Genomic DNA, 20,208 nt, shown 5'->3' with positions numbered 1-20,208 from the left:
CCCAGATCTAGCAGTGAGGTCACAGAGGGGCCACCAAAAACCATGACCTCCGTCTTTTTGTCATTAAAATTTAAAAAATTCAATGCCATCCAGGATTTAATGTCATCGAGGCATTTGGTCAGCGGGTCTATGGAAAAAGAGCCAGACTTTTTTAGTGGCATATAGATCTGGCTGTCATCAGCGTAGCAGTGAAAAGGAATGCCGTGCTTTCTGAGGATGGAAGTTTGGAACCAAGGGGCAATAAATAAATAGAGAACAGGACGGCGCCAAGTATCGAGCCCTGGGGTACACCGTACAATGTCAAGTGATGATGTCATCAAGTATCAATTCTGAAGCTGCTCCATAGACTACTAGAAATGTGCGCTCGGTAGAGCACATATCTTCACCAGGTGACACACGGGACACACAGATTGACCAAAAACGGATCACTCTCCTTATAGTTATTAGCATTAGCATAAGCATACTAATGCTAAAAACACACAGAAAAACACACTGACTGATAGACACACTGACCACTCTCCAATTATAGTTATTAGCATTAGCATGCTAATGCTAGATGGGTAGATGGTAATAGGAAGCATAGGAAGGGTAATAGGAAGCATAAGAAACACAGTAGTAAGCATTGGATGGATGTTAGGAAGCATGGGAAGCATGTGAGGAAGCATAGAAAGGGTTTTAGGAAGCATAGAAATGATGTTAGGAAGCATATAAATGATGTTAGGAAGCATAGGAAGGATGTTAGGAAGCATAGGAAGGATGTTAGGAAGCATAGGAAGGATGTTTGGAAGGATGTTAGGAAGCATAGGAAGGGTGATAAGAGGCATAAGGAAGGGTGATAGGAAGCATAGAAAGGGCGATAAGAGGCATAGGAAGGGTGATAGGAAGCATAGGAAGGGTGATAAGAGGCATTATACTGTAAATTGTACCGCATCCCATTTCTGCTTTGCACTATATAGTATATTGTATATTAGTATATTGTATGTGAAAGTATATAATCGTCATACATATATATATATCATCATACATTTTTGCCATGTTTTCTATGCAACATATTTTTCTTCAAAGTAACTAGTAACTGATGGGTTCAGATCAATTATACAAAATATAAAAAGTACAATATTTCCTTTGAAATGTAGTGCAGTAAAAGTATAAAGTTCCATCAAATGGAAGATACTCACTTAAGTACAAGTAGCTCGAAATTGTACTCATGTACTGTACTTGAGTAAAAATACTTAGTTACTTTCCACCACTGGTGTGTGTTACACGACGGGTTCTAACGTGTTGACGTCGTGCTTTGTCTCTGCAGGCCTATGACGAGCAGGAGCTGCTGCGTTTGGTCTACTTCGGTGGCGTGGAGCCCTCGCTGCGGAGGGAGGTGTGGCCTTTCCTCCTGGGTCACTATCAGTTTGGGATGTCTGAAGCCGACAGGAAGGAGGTTTGTTTGTTGTCCTGCCATTCTGTATTGTCTGTTAGACCTGCACTGTCTAAGATCAATCATTTGAAATCTGGTGGACTGTGTAGACTCGATCGCCAAATGATGTGGACCGTGTAGACTCAATCCCTAAATGATGTGGACCGTGTAGACTCAATCCCTAAATGATGTGGACCGTGTAGACTCAATCCCTAAATGATGTGGACCGTGTAGACTCAATCCCTAAATGATGTGGACCATGTAGACTCAATCCCTAAATGATGTGGACCGTGTAGACTCAATCCCTAAATGATGTGGACCGTGTAGACTCAATCCCTAAATGATGTGGACCGTGTAGACTCAATCGCATTCTCATTCCACACAACTGTGCAGATGGCGTCTGTGCGGTCCACATTTAGAATTATTGAAAATCTTAGATAGTGAAGCATTAAAGGCCAACTTGCAGGTTGTATTTTTGTTCAATAAACAATGTGGACTAGGCCAACGGTGACTTTCATGAAGAAGGAAAAAATTATTATTGAAATTGACCCAGTTTTATTAATTTTTTATTTATTTATTTTTGTTCCCTTTTTTATATATATATATATATATATATTTTTTTTATACATAAACATAACAACAAATTAGACACACAAGCATTAACAGTACACATCCAATGAAATCAACATTTGAATCATTATAAATGTAGTTTTTACGAGATATATACCTAATACTTGCTATCTAATACCATACATATATGCTCCTGCTCGCTCACCCCCCCCCCCTGGACCCCCACTTGGATAATCCATCCATTTTCTTTCGTTTCTAACCAGGCACTATACTTCATATTCTAGCTTTTATTCTCTCCACCACTTCTAACCAGATTGCAATGTTGGTTTCACTGACACCTAAAATTCTTGCTGTAGATATTTCTAGATAAATCACATCGAGATAGGTAAGAACCCATACCTTCCGTCAAATTTTTTTCTGTTGAATCCATCGTGATGCTATCAGCTTTTTAGCAGCTGTGAGACCGGATAAAACTAGTCTCTTTAGCTGTATAGGGGCTGCAAACTGAAATACATCATTCAACAGCAATACAGAGGGATGTACAGGTATGTTCAGAAATAAGAATACTGATAATAGCTGGGACACTTCTTTCCAGAATATCTTAACCGGTGGGCAATCCCAATACATGTGCATAAATGTACCCTCATCCCCATTTGTACATAAGGAACATAGGGAGTCTTGTTTAAGTCCCATTCTGTTTAATCTTATAGGAGTCAGGTATGTCCTATGAATATAATTAAGATTAATTTGTTGATTGTCCGGGTTACGTGATGCAATTCGAACGTTTGCCCAGACTTCTTGCCAATCAAAATCTATTCCCAAGTCTGGTATATCCCTCCTCCAGACTGAGTCTAGGGGGAGGATTCCATACGAAGACGTTAGTAAGTGATGATAAAAATCAGATACGAAGCCTCTCGATGTCTCTCTTTCATAGAAGAATTTGTGATATCTGTGGTGCTCAATTGGTATCCTTAATGGGACTCCATGAGCCTTCAAACAATCCAATAACTGTGCGTAAAAATAATATGTGGAACTGGTAAGGTTAAATTTTGTATGTATATCTTGATAGCTACAAAAACCCTGTTTGTTGAAAACATCTCCCAATGTGTGTATGCCCTGCTTTTCCCATTTGGGGTATCTTATAGGTCGTTTTCCAATAAGGAGTGCATTGTTATTGAATAGGGGAGTATGGCTATGCCATTTATGTTGGTTGGAATATTTTTTTTGTGTTTCACGCCATATCCGGATCACATGTGTAATAAGGGGGCCAAATTTCAATTCGCATTGCTTAATTGATAATATGGTGTATATATCCTGCAGTCTATGTGGTGCTACTATATTTTCTTCTAAGTTTCTCCAGGATACAGATGCTTGGGAGTCAAACCAGGTTGTCAGTGGTCTTAAAGAGTACGCTTTAAAATAGTGGTAAAAGTCTGGAAATGCCAACCCCAGTTTTAGCGTTTTTATCAAACATTTTGTCTGCCCAACACAATCACCACACACGTGGATATTTTAATCAATGGTTCATAACGTGCACGTGTAATCGAAATGATGTCGTCACGTCAGGTGCAGTGCACCAGGGGGCTCTGAGAGTCACACACAGCTAGTGGCAGGCAGAGAGCCTTGCTACTACTAGCCGAGTGATGAATGAAAATGTATCTGTTTCACCTAACAACACTATTGCTCCGTGATCATAGCCATCCATCTCTAAAGCTAATCACTATTTGTAAAAGCCACAACCACGTTACCATAATAATGTAAATCATTGTGTCGTTGTACATATTGTGTATACACCGTTAGAAGCTAACGTAGCTTAGCTTGGTAGCTATTGTGCTAACAACATACCCCGACGTCTAGCTTGTTGTGATTTAAAATGGTTCTCTCCTCTTTGTATACCTTTGTCCTCACAAGTATTCTGCCAGGGAACTTATGGACACGACAATAGTAGTAGTTATAAGGTGTTTGATCATTGTGTCGTTGTACATATTGTGTATACACCGTTAGAAGCTAACGTAGCTTAGCTTGGTAGCTATTGTGCTAACAACATACAGCTTGTAACGTTAGTGGTACATGATAGCTATGAGCTAACTAACGTGTCCATAAGTTCCCTGGCAGAATACTTGTGAGGACAAAGGTATACAAAGAGGAGAGAACCATTTTAAATCAGGCATTATGCCGGTGCCGGCTAACAAGCTAGACGCCGGGGTATGTTGTTAGCACAATAGTAGCCCACTCTGTGCATCACAGTCACTGACTGTGATGCACAGAGTGGGCTACTGTAGATCAACATGCAGCGACGTGTAGCTTGCATGATGCGTGTGCAGTGCTTTGCCACACAGGTCTGAGAAGAGGACCTGCACATGATTTTACTCGTTCCCCAAACTCCTCTACATGCCCCGATCTAAAATGGTTCACGACAGTAGACATAATGCTAACATTAGCCAGCACCATATATCCAGTAGTACTATGACCCGGACGGGCATAAGGCATACGTTTCCTGACGTGACGTCACGGCCCTACTAGCGTCTGATAAGCTTTTAGATTTGCTCGTGCATGTTATTCGTGCGTGGACCTTTTTAACTCTTTCTGAGTGGCATTTCCGGCGTCAAATGGAAATAAATAAATAACTAAATTAGATACCAATGATGTAAACTACCCATAATTGCAGAGTAGGGTTTAACCTGCAAGTTGGCCTTTAAAGCGGTTTCCATTGAATACCTGACCCAAGATTCCTGACCTATGCCCCCCCCCCCCCCCCCCCCGAACCCTAAACCCTGATACCAGGTGGATGACCAAGTGAGAGCATGTTATGAACAGACCATGAATGAGTGGCTGGGATGTGAAACCATCGTCCGTCAGCGGGAGAAGGAGCAACACGCCGCAGCGTTGGCTAAGTGCTCTTCCGGGGCTAGCATGGACGGCACCACCCAGAAGATGACACACCGCGACTCCACTGTTAGCAATGAGGTACCCTCGTTCCCAGTTTTATCTCCTCCGTGAGATAAAGCCTGGTAAAGAACTACTGCCGAAAGTGTGTATGGGGTAGAATTTCCGGTGTATGTACTTCCCCTGGAAGCTGCCTCCAAACGGACCAAACTTTTCCCCGAATCCTGTCGGCAAACAAGCTAGAACATCCCGGTCATGTAGTAAATTCTTCAGGCAAAGCCGTTGCAGTGGCTTAAACGAGGTAATATTGTGCACTTCACACGTTTCTATAATTGTTTTGTTGAAACCGGAAAGCCTGTAGCCTGTACTTCTTGTACTTCCGTTTACACACTTTAGGAGGCATATCTTTACCAGCCTAGCAATGAGGTAACGCGCTGACACAAACACTGAAGACACCAAGTTCATAGGGCAACTCTGTTACAGTGAACGCTTGTTCAGTCGCAGCAGAACAACTGTTTACATTGCTGCTTGTAGATGTGTTTGTATCGAGATGGGAGTTCACCTATGTATGACCTACACGACACATACAAACCAAGCTATGAGCATGAAGGCAATAAACCAAAATATAACCTCATAATACAGAAATATTCTATCCATACGTGCATGTAATATCATTTGATTTCTGTCTTTCTGTCCCAGTCCCATTCCTCCCAGAGCTGTAGCTCTGACAGACAGAGTCTGGCTCGCCTCCAGAGTGACTCCAGCAGTAGCACTCAGGTACCACAGCCTCACCACCCCATACACATGTTGGATTTACACTTGTATGCTTACGTTGTTGTTCACACACATTCAATGTATTAGAGTAGTAATCTGCCTTATTCCAAGATATAATATTGTATTCTTGTCTTGTTTAAGTTGTATTGAAACAAATTACATTTTCTGCACATTTTCTGAGAATAATGTGATTTTAAGACTCAATAATGTTTTTGTCATGTTTTTTTCTGTCTAAAGTGACTTATCTCTACTTCTTTTGAACCAATATGTCTGACCCCTCCACTCTCTCCCCTGTTAGTTCTTCACATCCTCCCACCCCTTCCCCTGGAGTAGCGTGCTTCCCTTTGGTTTGTTCTTCCAGGTGTTTGAGTCCGTGGAGGAGGTGGACCAGATCGAGATGGAGCCCAAGGGCGATGAGGCCAAACAGGTGCCTAAGATGCCCAACGGAACGGCGCAGAACGGGGCCACCTCCCCCGATTCAGGCCACCCCTCCTCCCGCAACTTCTCCATCACCTCTGGCATGTCGGACGGCTCACTCAGCACAGAGGACAGCGCCGCGCCCGAGATGACCCCCAGAACCGCCGCCGCCCCTCGCCAGTCCCAAGCACCACAGAGTCAGTCCCAAGCACCACAGAGCCAGTCCCAAGCACCACAGAGCCAGTCCCAAGCACCACAGAGCCCGGTCAGACCACCCCAGGAAAGGCTGGGAGAAAACCGAGATCAGCAGGGGGGAAAGGACGCCCAGGTGAACGAAACAATTGTGAGAGTGGAAATAGAAGAGAAGGCGAAAACGCCTGAGGTGGCCAAACAGACTGAGGACCCGGGGACTGAGGTGCCGGAATTAGGGATAGATAGAAAGACAGAGGAAAAGACAGAAGAGCCGGGTGAAGGGGAGACAGCGATGTTACATGAAGAGAATAATATAGCATCTAATGCGGAGACAATCCAGACAGTAGAGGAGCATGTAATGGCCTGCGAAGACACTACGACGCATGAACCGGCGGACACAGAAGCAACAGAGACAGAGTCCCGAGCAGTGGACCCTGAGGACACTGAACAGAGGGCCGAGACCGAAGAGGCCGATCCCGTAGTAGACGGAGAGGTTAACTCACCGGCGGACGCAGAGGAAACAAAAGCTCCGGAGCAGGAAGCCAAATGTGAGGTCTCACGATCAGGGGAAATGGAGGAGGAAAAAGTGCCTACGGACGATAACGCCAAGGTATCAGCAGTGGTTTCAGAATCAGAAGATCAGATCAGACCCGACGGACAAAGTCTACAAAAAGGGGAGGAAGTAGCGAATCAGAAGGAGGCACAGGAAGCTACAGACACAGGTTTGGAAGAGACCGCAAGGGAGAGAGAAGTCGAGACAATTTTAGAATCGGACGAGGAACAACCTGAGGCCACCGAGGTGGAGGAACGTCTCACTTTCACTGCAGACACTAGAGTCTCAAGAGTGACAGGGGCCTTCAGCCAGAACGAGGAGGAGGCTCGGGTCACGACGGAGTCGGACGAGTCTCCCTCGGCCTTAGAGATGGAGGAGATCCCCAAAGCCCACGTGCCCATGACCACGTGGGACGGGAAGGGTAAAGTGTCCTCTGGCCCCCGCCCGGAGCTCAGGACAGGGGAGGAGCAGGGGAAGCTCAGCCCCGAGGGCCCTGAGGCCACCCTGTCTGAGGGGCCAGCGATGGAGAGCCTCTTCCCACATTTTGACTCTCTGGCCGTGGCTGGAGAGACGAAGAACGAGGCGACTTCTCCAGTGTCCGCCGGGACTGTCTACTCTGTATGCATACATTTTATATTCATACAGTACATAGGGTTGCACGATTATACACCAATACTGGAAAAGTATCGCGATACCCAACTGTTAAAAACGGTTCAATTCTCAGTTTTTTTAGTATCGATACTTATAGAACAATAGCCTGATGCATATTTTCTATGAGTTGAGTGGATGCAAGACTGGAGCTGTGTGTGTGTGTGTGTGTGTGTGTGTGTGTGTGTGTGTGTGTGTGTGTGTGTGTGTGTGTGTGTGTGTGTGTGTGTGCGTGTGCGTGTGTGTGTGTGTGTGTGTGTGTGTGTGTGTGTGTGTGTGCGTGCACGTGTGTGTGTGTGTGCACGCTTTGTGTAGTGGCCGTGTCAACAGTCAGTTGAATATTTCACTTCATTAGATGAAATATTTGAAATTAATGAAGTCTGCTATAAGCCATTCCCCCTCTCTCTCTCGTGTGTGTGTGTGTACATTTGCTAATATACTTTTTTTTACATGAATTAGGCTAACAATCCTGATTCCTGAGCCTATTTTATTCAAAAGGAAGATATTGATTTACATATGTGTATATATCATCTTTTTAAATATACATTTACATTTACATTTAGTCATTTAGCTGACGCTTTTATCCAAAGCGACTTACAAGTTCTGTACGACAAGTCATCAGGAAGGGCACAACTCTATCAGCTGAGCAACAATGTTCATCAAAGTGTTGAGTGCTACAGTGTAGGTTAGTTTATTAGGACAAGTGAATGACAGTAAGGTTAGTTAGGGTTAGATTTTTATTATAATTTTTTTTTTATTCAGATAATGGTTGAAGAAGTGCGTCTTTAGTCGACGGCGAAAGATTGGACGTGTTTCGGCTGTCCTAACTGGGGTGGGTAGTTCATTCCACCATTGTGGGGCAAGGACTGAGAATAGGCGACTTCTCTTTGATGACCCTCCCGGAGCTTGGATAGGAGTAGGTCTGAGGCGGCCAGAAGATGCAGAGCGTAGGGGTCTTGAGGGTGTGTAGTTAGAGACCATTGACCGGAGGGGGGAGTGGTTCCCTTTGCCGCACGGTATGCTAGGTCAAGGGCCTTGAAGCGGATTCGTGCAGCAATGGGGAGCCAGTGCAGGTCCCTAAGAAGTGGGATGACATGGGCCGACTTCGGTAGGTTTGATATCAGGCAGGCCGCTGCGTTCTGAATGAGTTGAAGAGGCTTAGTGGCAGTGGCTGGGAGGCCAGCGAGCAGTGCGTTGCAGTAGTCGAGGCGGGAGATGACTGTTGATTTGACGAGGAGTTGGGTGGCTTCTTTTGTCAGGAAGCGGCGGATCCTTCTGACGTTGCTCAGGAGGAATCGGCAGGTTCTGGTTGTCGCTGCGATGTGAGCAGAGAAGTTCAACTGGTCGGCGAGGACAACACCAAGGTTCTTGGCGGTCAGGGACGCGGTCACAGCTGCATTCTCGACTGTGATGGAAAGGTCGTCAGAGGGGAGGATTTGGCCGGCAGGTGGAGCAATTCTGTTTTGCTTAGGTTCAGTTTGAGGTGGTTGGTCGTCATCCAGGCGGAGATGTCGGACAGACAGGTCGAGATCCGCTCAGAGACGTGGATATCTGAGGGAGGGAAGGAGAGGAAGAGTTGAGTATCGTAACAATGGTAGGAGAAGCCATGAGACGTGATAATGTTACCCAGTGATTTAGTGCAGAGGGAGAAGAGAAGGGGTCCTAAAACCGAGCCCTGGGGGACACCCGTCTGCAGGGGGCGGGTGGCCGACAGGGTCCCTCTCCATGACACTTGGTAGGAACGGTCATTGAGGTATGATGTCAGCCATGTCAGCGCAGAGCCAGCCACTCCCATTCCTGCGAGGGCTGCGAGGAGGATCTGGTGGTTGACTGTGTCGAAGGCTGCAGATAGATCTAGGAGAATCAGGACAGAGGAGAGGCCTTTTGCTTTTGCTAAGTGAAGTGCCTCTGTGACCGCAATGAGGGCCGTCTCTGTGGAGTGACCAGTCCTGAAGCCTGACTGATTAGGGTCTAGGAGGTCATTCTGTAAGAGATAAGCAGTAAGTTGGTTGGATACAGCACGTTTAAGTGTTTTAGAAAGGAAGGAGAGAAGAGAGACAGGACGGTAGTTGCCTATGACGGTAGGGTTCAGGGTTGTTTTTTTTATGAGCGGCGTGACTCTGGCTTGTTTTAGGGAGGTGGGGACCACCCCCGAGTTGAGTGAGGAGTTGATGGTTGCAGTTAGGAATGGGAGGATGTCTGGTGCTATGGTCTGGAGGAGTGGGGAGGGTAGCTGGTCCAGCTGGCATGTAGTCGGACGGTTCGACGTTACCAGTGTCAGGGTCTCGGCTTCTGTAATGGGAGAGAAAGATGACAGAGTGAAGGATGATGTTCTCGATTCAGCATTTGGAATGGGTGGGGGTTGGGAGAAGGAGCTGCGGATGTTCTCCACTTTTTCCTCAAAGAAGATTGCGAAGTCTTCGGCAGAGAAAGATGAGGGAGGGGGGAGTGAGGAGGGAGGACATGGTAGCATGCAGTTTGCGAAGATTCTTGGCAGAGGCCTCGATCCTATGGTGAAAGAAAGAAGCTTTGGCATTAGTAATGGTTTTGGAGAATGTTGTGATATGTGTCGATGTCAGCAGTGAGGCGTGACTTTCTATACTTCCTTTCAGCTGCTCTCAGGACCTGTCTTTGTTCTCTCACTGGATCTGTCAGCCATGGACTGGGTGGGGAACGGCGGGCAGGTTTCTCAACGAGGGGACAGAGCTTGTCGAAGGAGGTTGCAAGGGCTGAGAGGAGGGTGGAGGTTGCCATCTCTGTGGAGAGAGCAGAGAAGGTGTCACTCAAAGGTAGAGCGGATAGTATGTCAGAGGAGAGGGTGGAGGGGGATAGGGAGGGCAAGTTGCGTCTGAGTGAGACGGTTTGAGTTGGGGTGAAGACCTTTCGGTTAAGCATGAGAGTTAGTGAGAAGGATATGAAGGAATGGTCAGATACATGTAGGGGAGTTACCGTGGTGTTAATGATGCTGGAGTTACGGGAAAATATGAGATCCAAGGAGTTGCCCGCTTTGTGGGTGGGAGGCATGGCAGAGGGAGTCAGGTCAAACGATTGTAGGAGGGAGACTACTATGACTGACTGAGATGAGTCAGGTAGGTTGAAGTCGCCCAATAGAAGGAGAGGGGTACCATCTTCCGGTAAGGAGCTTAGAAGCATGTCCAGCTCATCTGTGAAGTGATCGAGCGAACCTGGAGGGCGGTAGAGTGTAACAATGGTGAGATTGAAAGGATTAGAGACAGATACTGCATGATATTCGAGAGAGGAGAGTGACAGTTCTGGGAGTGGTGTTAAGTTTGTAGCCCATGAAGGAGATGTCATGAGGCCAGTGCCTCCACCCCGTCTGGAAGGTCGAGGTGTGTGAGTGAAGTTATAGTTTGTAGATAATTCTGCAGGTGTTGATGAGTTATTGGGGGTTATCCAGGTCTCAGTTAGAGCCAGGAGCTGCAGATTTAGACTATGGGCGTAGGCAGTAATGAAGTCAGCTTTCTTGACAATTCCATAAGTCTCCCCGTACTGTGACAGGTGTATTAGTGGCTGTAGGAGGGTAGGCGAGATTAGCCGGGTTGCTAGCAAACTGCCGTGGGTGGGTTGAATCTGTTCTGGAGGAGCAGATTGTGGATATAGGTATGAGACACATTGTGGTGTCAAGAGTGGCAAGGAGGAAGTAGAGAAATTATTTCTTGTGCTGGCACAAGCACTAACATATTGTGGAGTGGAGAAATAACACATAATACACATAATAACAAATGGAGATTAGCTACAGTATATAGCTCAGCAGCTGTATCAATCATGTTATTCATTTTGATTATTCAAGTTTCAATAACATCAAAATATTATTAATTAAAGCATTTCCATGTTCTGTCATCTAATATTACATTCCATTACTTTTCCTGATATTTTCGTTTAAGAACCGGTATCGTGATATTTAGGCTGGTATCGGTATCGAAGTCAAAATCTTGGTATCGTGACAACACTAACAGTACATATACATTTATAGATAGTTGTACAATATTACGATAAAGTATCAGTTTTTGTTGTTGTTCTCATGTGTTACAGCAAGAGCTTTTGGACATGTACACGCTAAATCTGAACCGTATTGAAAAGGATGTTCAGCGTTGTGACAGGAACTACTGGTACTTCACCCCCGCTAACCTGGAGAAACTGCGCAATATCATGTGCAGGTAAGTGCCACTCATATCCTGTCATTATCTACAGCCATATTCCGACTGGATTCGATTTACTGGGGGAGGTCCTGTAATTGTAATTATTTCCAGCCACGTTTTAAATTTGAATGTATTGTGAGATCCTGAACAAATTACCTTCTGTTTACCCGGCGACAGAGGGTCGTTTGATAATATAGCAATCCAGTTCAAATGTACATCTCTCTACTGTAATAGAGTTATGTTTTTTGGCAGCTGGCAGAGTGTAGATCATGACATTTTACACCCGGGCTAAGGGAAGTCATTTCAGGGAAATTACAGAGAACATTCATTCCCCCTATGAATGTTCTGCTGGAATAACACACATACAGTATAGCATGTAAAATGGTCTCATTTAAACCATGATACAGATGGTCTATGATACTTATTTGGGGAAATTCCGTGATACTTTTTTGGAAATACTGTGATACTTTTTTGTAAAAAGGAAGCTGTTGAGAAGCAGTTCATAGAATAGAATAGAATAGAAATACTTGTATTATCCCGATGGAAATTTGACACTGCAAATCGCTCAACATTTAAACATTTAGACAGAACAGGTCACAAATAAGAATAACACAACAAATCAAATTGCCTAAGATAAGAGTAGAATAAAATAGAATAGAAATGGAATAAAATATACAGTAAATAAATACAGTAAAAATATACTGAGGTCTACAGTAGGTGTAATATTGCACAGTGCTGTTTCAAAAGTAAGAGTCCAGGAAGATGGTAACTGTCACTCTGTGCTCAGTGATGCAGTGAGGCACAGTGATGCATTGTATAGTCTGATGGCTGTTGGAATGAAGGACTTCCTGTGCCGTTCAGTGCTGCATTTAGGTAGTGTGAGCCTGGCACTGAACATGCTCCTCCTGTCAGCCAAGTCTGTGTATAGTGGGTGGGAGGGGTTTTCCCTGATGGCCTGGAGCTTAGCAAGGCTCCTCCTCTTCGCCACCCTCGCTAGGGAGTCCAGCTCCACCCCAACCACGCTACTGGCCTTCCTGACCAGCTTATCCAGCCTGTTTGTGTCCCCTGCTCATGTTTTTAGTATTGTGATAATAATACCACTGTGAGGCCAAATGACACAGACAATCACAGGCATCCCAAACGGCTTCTTTTTGTAAATTTGTTCGTAGCTACGAACAGGATTTACGAACTCGAAAAGGCAGTCGTAAGTCGGACAGACTGGTGTGCACCTTTGTTTTTAACAGCTTCATTTGAAAGAAATCCTTGGTGATTGTGTTCACGAGTGTGCGCCCGAGTTTTTAATGGCTTCCTTTGGGAGAAATCTTTGGGGATTGTGTCACTTCGATTCTACAGATATCCTCGGAGTTAAATAATTATAATAATAATAAATACGACTATATCTCTGGATGTATTGGTGTGTGCCCGAGTTTTACATTTACATTTTACATTTATAGTCTATTCTTCTAATGACTTGTTTTATTAGGAAATCGCGGATATGCGCTGCCTTATAGTAGGTCATACTGTAGAACATGACATCTCAGCATGACATCTTATTTAGTAGTGTCAATACGGAACGACTGCGTGCTTGGCTCTCAAGGCCACCTCCTGCTCCGTCTGCGGTCATGAACCAGGAGAGCAGCGCATATCCGCGATATCCTAATAAAACAAGTCATTATGATCAGAATAATAGAAGCCTACTGTTGCTGGAACGATTCATTACGCACATATACAGTACTTGTGTGTGTGTGTGTGTGTGTGTGTGTGTGTGTGTGTGTGTGTGTGTGTGTGTGTGTGTGTGTGTGTGTGTGTGTGTGTGTGTGTGTGTGTGTGTGTGTGTGTGCGTGTGTGTGCGCACTAAGCAATGTAAGAAATAAATAAAACCAACAATAAATAATATAATAGAGAACAAGACGGTATATGGAATATTAATACAGTCTATTTCACTATAGCTACATCTGATTGGGTTTAGTTCTTATTTATTTTCTGACATGGTTTGTTGAGTCATGAGTCATGACTATAAATGAAAAACATAATTAATTTGTTAATGATACAAATATTGTTGTATTAATTATCATTATAATTATTTAATTCCAAGGATGTCTGTAGAATCGACTTGAACGCAATCACCCTGATTTCTCCTAAATGAAGCCTTTAACCAGTTGAATCACCTGTGCATTGTATGTTACTATTGCACTTTACTGTTACATTTGCACTCTGGTTGTACTTGTGCTGTATAATGACATCAATACATTTGAATCTAATTTAATCTCATTTTGATCAGTCGCAAATTGCACCTGTTGAATATTTCCCCCATAAGGGTCAACACGAACCAGATGCAATCCCTAGATGCCACACAGCAGTTTATTATTTTTTTTCATGTTTTTGGTAGATTTTTATTGTTTTTTTTTTTACTACCGGGCAGTCCGGTAGAGAGAGAGAGAGGAAGAATGGGAGATAGACGGGGGGAAGACATTCGGCAAAGGTCGCCGGGTCCGGGATGGCCGCCACACAGCAGGTTTCATCTCAAACCACTGCCCCCTTTTCTTGATCCTCCAATCACGACTGTTGCTTTTATTTTTTTTTATTTTTTTTTTCTGTTTCTGATTTCTCTGATTTTCACCCCGTCCCAATTAGTCGTTGTGCCAATTCCCCCCCCCCCCCCCCCCCCCCCCCTCCCCTACCTGGCTGCTGTATGCATGTTCTCCTACGAGTCGGTACAAGGGCGTCCCGAGTCGATCGCCCGCTTCCTCCGAGACGTGCGCCGACAGCCAGTGACGTCTTTTCACTTGGCAGCGAGGGCTCTCATTGGTGAAGTGTAACGCGTGGGAGGGCACGCTATCTCCACCAAGTCCTGCCCCGCTGAGCAAGCGCCGAGACCTGACCTGTAGGCGTCGCTGTCCACAATGCCAGATTCCCACCCGCCAGCTTCCCCACCCCCTAATACTGCCAATTGTATTAGTATGAACGACCAGCCAAGCTGGTGGCAACGCAGAGAGCTGGGCTCGAACCCAGCGTCTCCTGCATTGGTGACGAGCGCAATCTCCGCTACGCCACCTGACCGCCCTGTTGCTTTCTTTTTGTCTGCGGGAAGCAACAGGTGTGATTGGAGGATCGAGAAAAGAGGGCAGGCTTGAGATGGGTCAATTGGGTGTACAGTGTGAATTTTGCCACGATAACCAACGAAATGTCAAGGGATGCCATGTCAGAGTAGTTGTGCTTTTGTGATTGGTCAAAGATTGGCGAGGCATGCTGGGGCATATGGGTACTGTAGTAGTTACCATGGAAACGAGTAAAGATTATGATGATATAAAACACATTTATTTCCTCAAAGAGGAAAAAGTCACTTGTGGAGAAAATAGACCAGACACCGAAAACCATCGCTGCATATCAAGAGCCGGCCGTGGCGCTCTGTGGCGCTCTGTGGCACGGCTGGTGTGAGCGGTCAAGTCTGTTAACAGGGGCATCGAAAAAGAAAACTGTTGTTGTTCCCGGCACTTCTAGGCGCCTGGTTTTAGCTTGTTTGAGGAAAAGTTTTAGAAAGAAACACATTTTAGAAAGAAAAAGAAAGAAAGAAAATTGAGGAAATCCAATATGGTGGACTTCATAGGTCCTCATGGCAAATGTATAATTTCCGTGGCTTTTACGACTAACAGGTGATTTGATCGTTTGGCCTGATTGTGGCGCTACAGGAAAGATTAGAATGAAATCTATTGGAGTTTTAGTCACGCCAACATGAAGGACCAAAACAACACTGTCGTTTCAAGGCAACATGTTGCTACAGGATAGGGCCATTATCTGCTATTGCCAGAAGGCAAAGGATGATTTAATATTTTTATTTGGTCAGCAACAGATAGTGCTGATAAAAAAAGAAATAAAAGGAATGGTTTGGATGTGGAAATGCTTCTGAATATAGACGCTGGGTCTATGACTCAGTGTCATATTGTCACTGGCCTCAGAATGGCAAATCTATTTTTTTTTTTATAAAAAGAGTGCGAATGGCACAGTCACAGCCTTGGTGGTTCTATTTACAGCTACATCTGGCAGCACCTGGAGATCGGCTACGTGCAGGGCATGTGTGATCTGCTGGCTCCACTGCTGGTCATTTTGGATGACGGTGAGTCAACCCTGTGTGTTTTCACCCTGGCTTTCTGCGGCATTGTCCACAGATCAACAGCAGCATACAGTAGTTCATCAGGATGTGTTTCACTCACTCCGGTCCGACCCGCCTCTGTTTCCTCTTCCCCACTTGTAGAGGCGATGGCCTTCAGCTGCTTTACTGAGCTGATGAAGAGAATGAACCAGAACTTCCCCCATGGAGGAGCTATGGACACTCACTTTGCTAACATGCGGTCTCTCATCCAGGTGACACAGGCAACTCCGGTCCTCATTACACGTATCTAGTCAAGTTTAAGTCTACCTAATTTTTGCATTTTGTTTGCATTTTGTACTTTAGTTTGTACATTAGTTTGTATCTTGTATATGTTGTATAGTGTTTGGTCTATATTCTTTTTACTTGTACTCTTTCTTTCTTCCCCCCGTATCTCAATCCCCTGTAGATCCTGGACTCCGAGATGTTTGAGTTAATGCACCAGAATGGGGACTACACCCACTTCTATTTCTGCTACCGCTGGTTCCTTCTAGACTTCAAGCGAGGTATGGCTTGCCGCTGAGAGAGCGCTGTTATTTGGAAAAGGCCAATTAAAGGAACGGGAAGGGGGGGGGTCTGTCTTCACTAAGCCCTGCTTGTTGATAAAATGTCAAACCACTTGACAGCTAGCAAGCGAGGCATATTGTAAATGAGGGATTAAAGAAGACGGTAAAACCTTTTGGGAGAAACCTTTCCAAGTGTTGGTGGGGAAAAGATGGGCAGACATTTATTTTTGTGCATGAATAAGGTAACATCATTAAAGTGTGGGCAAACTGGAGGTTTCCTCGTCTCATTATGTACCCTCTCCTCTTAGCCTTCTGACCTGGTTGTTGAGCCCTCTCGTCAGCTCCCTGCCCCCGCTCTTCTCTCTACCTGATGACTCATTCTCACCCCCCCCCCCCCCCCCCCCCCCCTCCTCCAGAAACTCCGGAAGACATCACTTGGAGGAGAGCAGACACGATTTCCTCAATTATTTCTTCACCTTTCCTCGAGTTGTGCCTACTACAGTTGAAAGTAGTTGAGGAAATCTTTTGCAATTATAACTAGACTAGACGTATGTTGTGACCAGAAGCTCGTGCACACTAGACTACTACACAACGTGCTGCGACCAGAAGCTCGTGCACACTAGACTACTACACAACGTGCTGCGACCAGAAGCTCGTGCACACTAGACTACTACACAACGTGCTGCGACCAGAAGCTCTTGCACACTAGACTACTGCACAACGTGCTGCGACCAGAAGCTCGTGCACACTAGACTCCTACACAACGTGCTGCGACCAGAAGCTCTTGCACACTAGACTACTGCACAACGTGCTGCGACCAGAAGCTCTTGCACACTAGACTACTACACAACGTGCTGCGACCAGAAGCTCTTGCACACTAGACTACTACACAACGTGCTGCGACCAGAAGCTCTTGCACACTAGACTACTGCACAACGTACTGTGACCAGAAGCTCTTGCACACTAGACTACTGCACAACGTACTGTGACCAGAAGCTCTTGCACACTAGACTACTACACAACGTGCTGCGACCAGAAGCTCTTGCACACTAGACTACTGCACAACGTACTGTGACCAGAAGCTCTTGCACACTAGACTACTGCACAACGTACTGTGACCAGAAGCTCTTGCACACTAGACTACTGCACAACGTACTGTGACCAGAAGCTCTTGCACACTAGACTACTGCACAACGTACTGTGACCAGAAGCTCTTGCACACTAGACTACTGCACAACGTACTGTGACCAGAAGCTCTTGCACACTAGACTACTACACAACGTGCTGTGACCAGAAGCTCGTGCACACTAGACTACTACACAACGTGCTGCGACCAGAAGCTCTTGCACACTAGACTACTGCACAACGTACTGTGACCAGAAGCTCTTGCACACTAGACTACTACACAACGTGCTGCGACCAGAAGCTCTTGCACACTAGACTACTACACAACGTGCTGCGACCAGAAGCTCTTGCACACTAGACTACTGCACAACGTGCTGTGACCAGAAGCTCGTGCACACTAGACTACTGCACAACGTGCTGCGACCAGAAGCTCTTGCACACTAGACTCCTACACAACATGTTGTAATGTGAGTTTCTGGGTTTCTCAGATTAGCCTGACTCCTGTCCCCTTGTGCTTTGTCTACAGAGCTGGTATATGACGATGTGTTTGCAGTCTGGGAGACCATCTGGGCAGCCAAGTACGCCTCCTCCGGCCACTTTGTCCTCTTCATCGCCCTGGCGCTGGTGGAGATCTACAGGGACATCATCCTGGAGAACAACATGGACTTCACTGACATCATTAAGTTCTTCAATGGTAAACGCCCACCTCAATGCACATTTGCACATCTAGAATGACACTAGACCTCAAATTGTTATTAATAAATTGATAAGAAACTAACTAAGCTAATTCAACGATACATGACCTTTAATAATGAGTTGAGCATGATGAATATACAATTCTGTTCATAAGTACAGGTTGAACATATGATTCAGTAATACAGTATGCCATATGTATATTCTGTAGGACCTCTCTAACCTGACCACTATGGATTATTGAGATATCGTCAACTACAGAAATATTTGTATTATTAAAATGCATTGTAACACCAATTCAAAGGTTACCCAAAACACACATTTCAAAACATTCTGTTCAGTCTAATTATTGTAGTTAAAATGCATTTACTGGTAATTCACTGTATCAGTAAGAGAACAATTGCATGAAATAAATGAAATTGTATGTCTATGAGCATTGCATGTCATTATACCATTTGGTTTGAAGCACATTTTACTGGGCAGTCCAGACATCTAAAATATACTCCTGTATACCTGTATATGTGATGTGTGGTCTGGATTATGATTATAATTACTTTCATTGCTAACATGATGATTATGATGCAGAAGGAATTTAATCTCACTGTTTTTATTTTGTTTGTTTCTTTTCCTTTGTTTCAGAAATGGCCGAACATCACAACATAAAGCAGATTCTGACTATGGCCAGAGATCTGGTGTGCAAAGTGCAGATGCTTATAGAAAACAAGTGATTCTCTGGTGTTTTGTCTCCAAATGTCCTGTCACTCCAGTTAAGTGTGAATGGCTGTAGTAGCAGCAAAAGAGTGATTACAAGATGACGCACACGTAGAAATCTCACACACACACACACACACACACACACACACACACACACACACACACACACACACACACACTCGCTTAATCAAACTCTCAGCCTTTCCAACTACTGTTTGCTGCTCTGAGACTTAGTCCACTTTAGCCTATACTGTATGTGGTGTCCACCATTGTATAAGCATTATGTCTCATGTCGGTCAGTGACATTATTTACGAGATGATTTTTAGGAAATTACGAATATTTTTGTCAGAGAAGCTTAACTGTCAATGTTCGCATTTGGACACCATATTTATATAGATAGGACTGGTTGTATTTGCACATTTCAAACCCAATTGCCATTTCAGTGAAATTTCTAGCTCAGTTAAAGATTAGCTTAATGAGAGGCTAAATAATATAATTCAATTGAGGTGATAAGTCTATTTTAACTATTTGTATCGAGACGGTAAAATGAAATATAAACGTTACCACCAGGTTAGTCATTCTATTTAGGTGATAACGTAAAACACCACAGCTATTCTCCTCATTTGCTATTATCTGAATCATGTTGTCATGATTGTCAAATGTCATTCTTATAATATCAATGCACATGCAAAATTCCCATGAGTCATGCATTAACATGCCAGTGGCTTTTAGTACAAGACGTAATCCAATCTACGGTAATGTTTGACTTTGAACAATCATTTATGTTTTAAATTCATGTCAATGCTTTAATATTATGCAGTGTTTTGATTATGTCACATAAACTGCCTGTCTACCGAATAGTATGTCTGTATTTGTTGTGGGTGAATTGTACTGTAAAGGGAGTTAAGAGAGGATCTATCATTACGAGAATATGTGTGACACATAAAGAGAAACATAACCGGATATTCAAGTGACTCTGGACAAAGGTGTACACAAAACAACAAGCCTGACAATTTGACAGTTCTATATTAGTTATTCTTTTCATTATCTGGTGAACCATTGTATACTTTGTAAATTGTGTTGCTTACTCAGTATACTTTGTATCTTAGCTTGTATTGTCTTTGAATCAAATGTTATTTTTGAGACCTGGTATATAGGCCTATTTTGTGGAAAACAGTAGAAATGAGAATAGAGTTTAAATAGACTATGTCACAAAGCTTGAACTATAATAATAAATGGGGAAGACCACACGAGACAGTCATTGGAACATTTATTTTTTATATACATTGTTTGGTTTCCTGGTAATTATTAACCACTAATGCTAAATGAAAGGCAGTAATAAAAGAGCCGATTTGATACAGTATGTTTAAGGTTTTGGGCAAAATAATCTCAATCAAAATAAAGTGATGTT

General features: G+C 44.2%; 1 protein-coding gene across 1 annotated transcript in view; it reads left to right on the top strand.

The window, feature by feature from the left end:
- sgsm1a (small G protein signaling modulator 1a) overlaps window positions 1–18,810 on the top strand; it is a gene marked incomplete at both ends in the record, with an annotated part of 153,352 nt that extends 134,542 nt beyond the window's left edge. Inside the window, 10 exons of the mRNA XM_084323110.1 lie at window positions 1,307–1,435; window positions 4,766–4,948; window positions 5,567–5,644; window positions 6,003–7,421; window positions 11,505–11,629; window positions 15,643–15,725; window positions 15,864–15,973; window positions 16,168–16,264; window positions 17,916–18,083; window positions 18,722–18,810. Coding sequence (XP_084179236.1) covers window positions 1,307–1,435; window positions 4,766–4,948; window positions 5,567–5,644; window positions 6,003–7,421; window positions 11,505–11,629; window positions 15,643–15,725; window positions 15,864–15,973; window positions 16,168–16,264; window positions 17,916–18,083; window positions 18,722–18,810 — 2,481 coding nt within the window. The remainder of the gene's footprint in view (window positions 1–1,306; window positions 1,436–4,765; window positions 4,949–5,566; window positions 5,645–6,002; window positions 7,422–11,504; window positions 11,630–15,642; window positions 15,726–15,863; window positions 15,974–16,167; window positions 16,265–17,915; window positions 18,084–18,721) is intronic.
- Window positions 18,811–20,208: the final 1,398 nt, after the last annotated feature.

Source organism: Notolepis coatsorum (assembly GCF_963971535.1).
Source record: "Notolepis coatsorum genome assembly, chromosome: 10".
Classification (NCBI taxonomy): Eukaryota; Metazoa; Chordata; class Actinopteri; order Aulopiformes; family Paralepididae; genus Notolepis; species Notolepis coatsorum.
The sequence above is the reverse complement of the archived record's forward strand: the minus strand, read 5'-3'. Positions and strand labels throughout refer to the sequence as shown.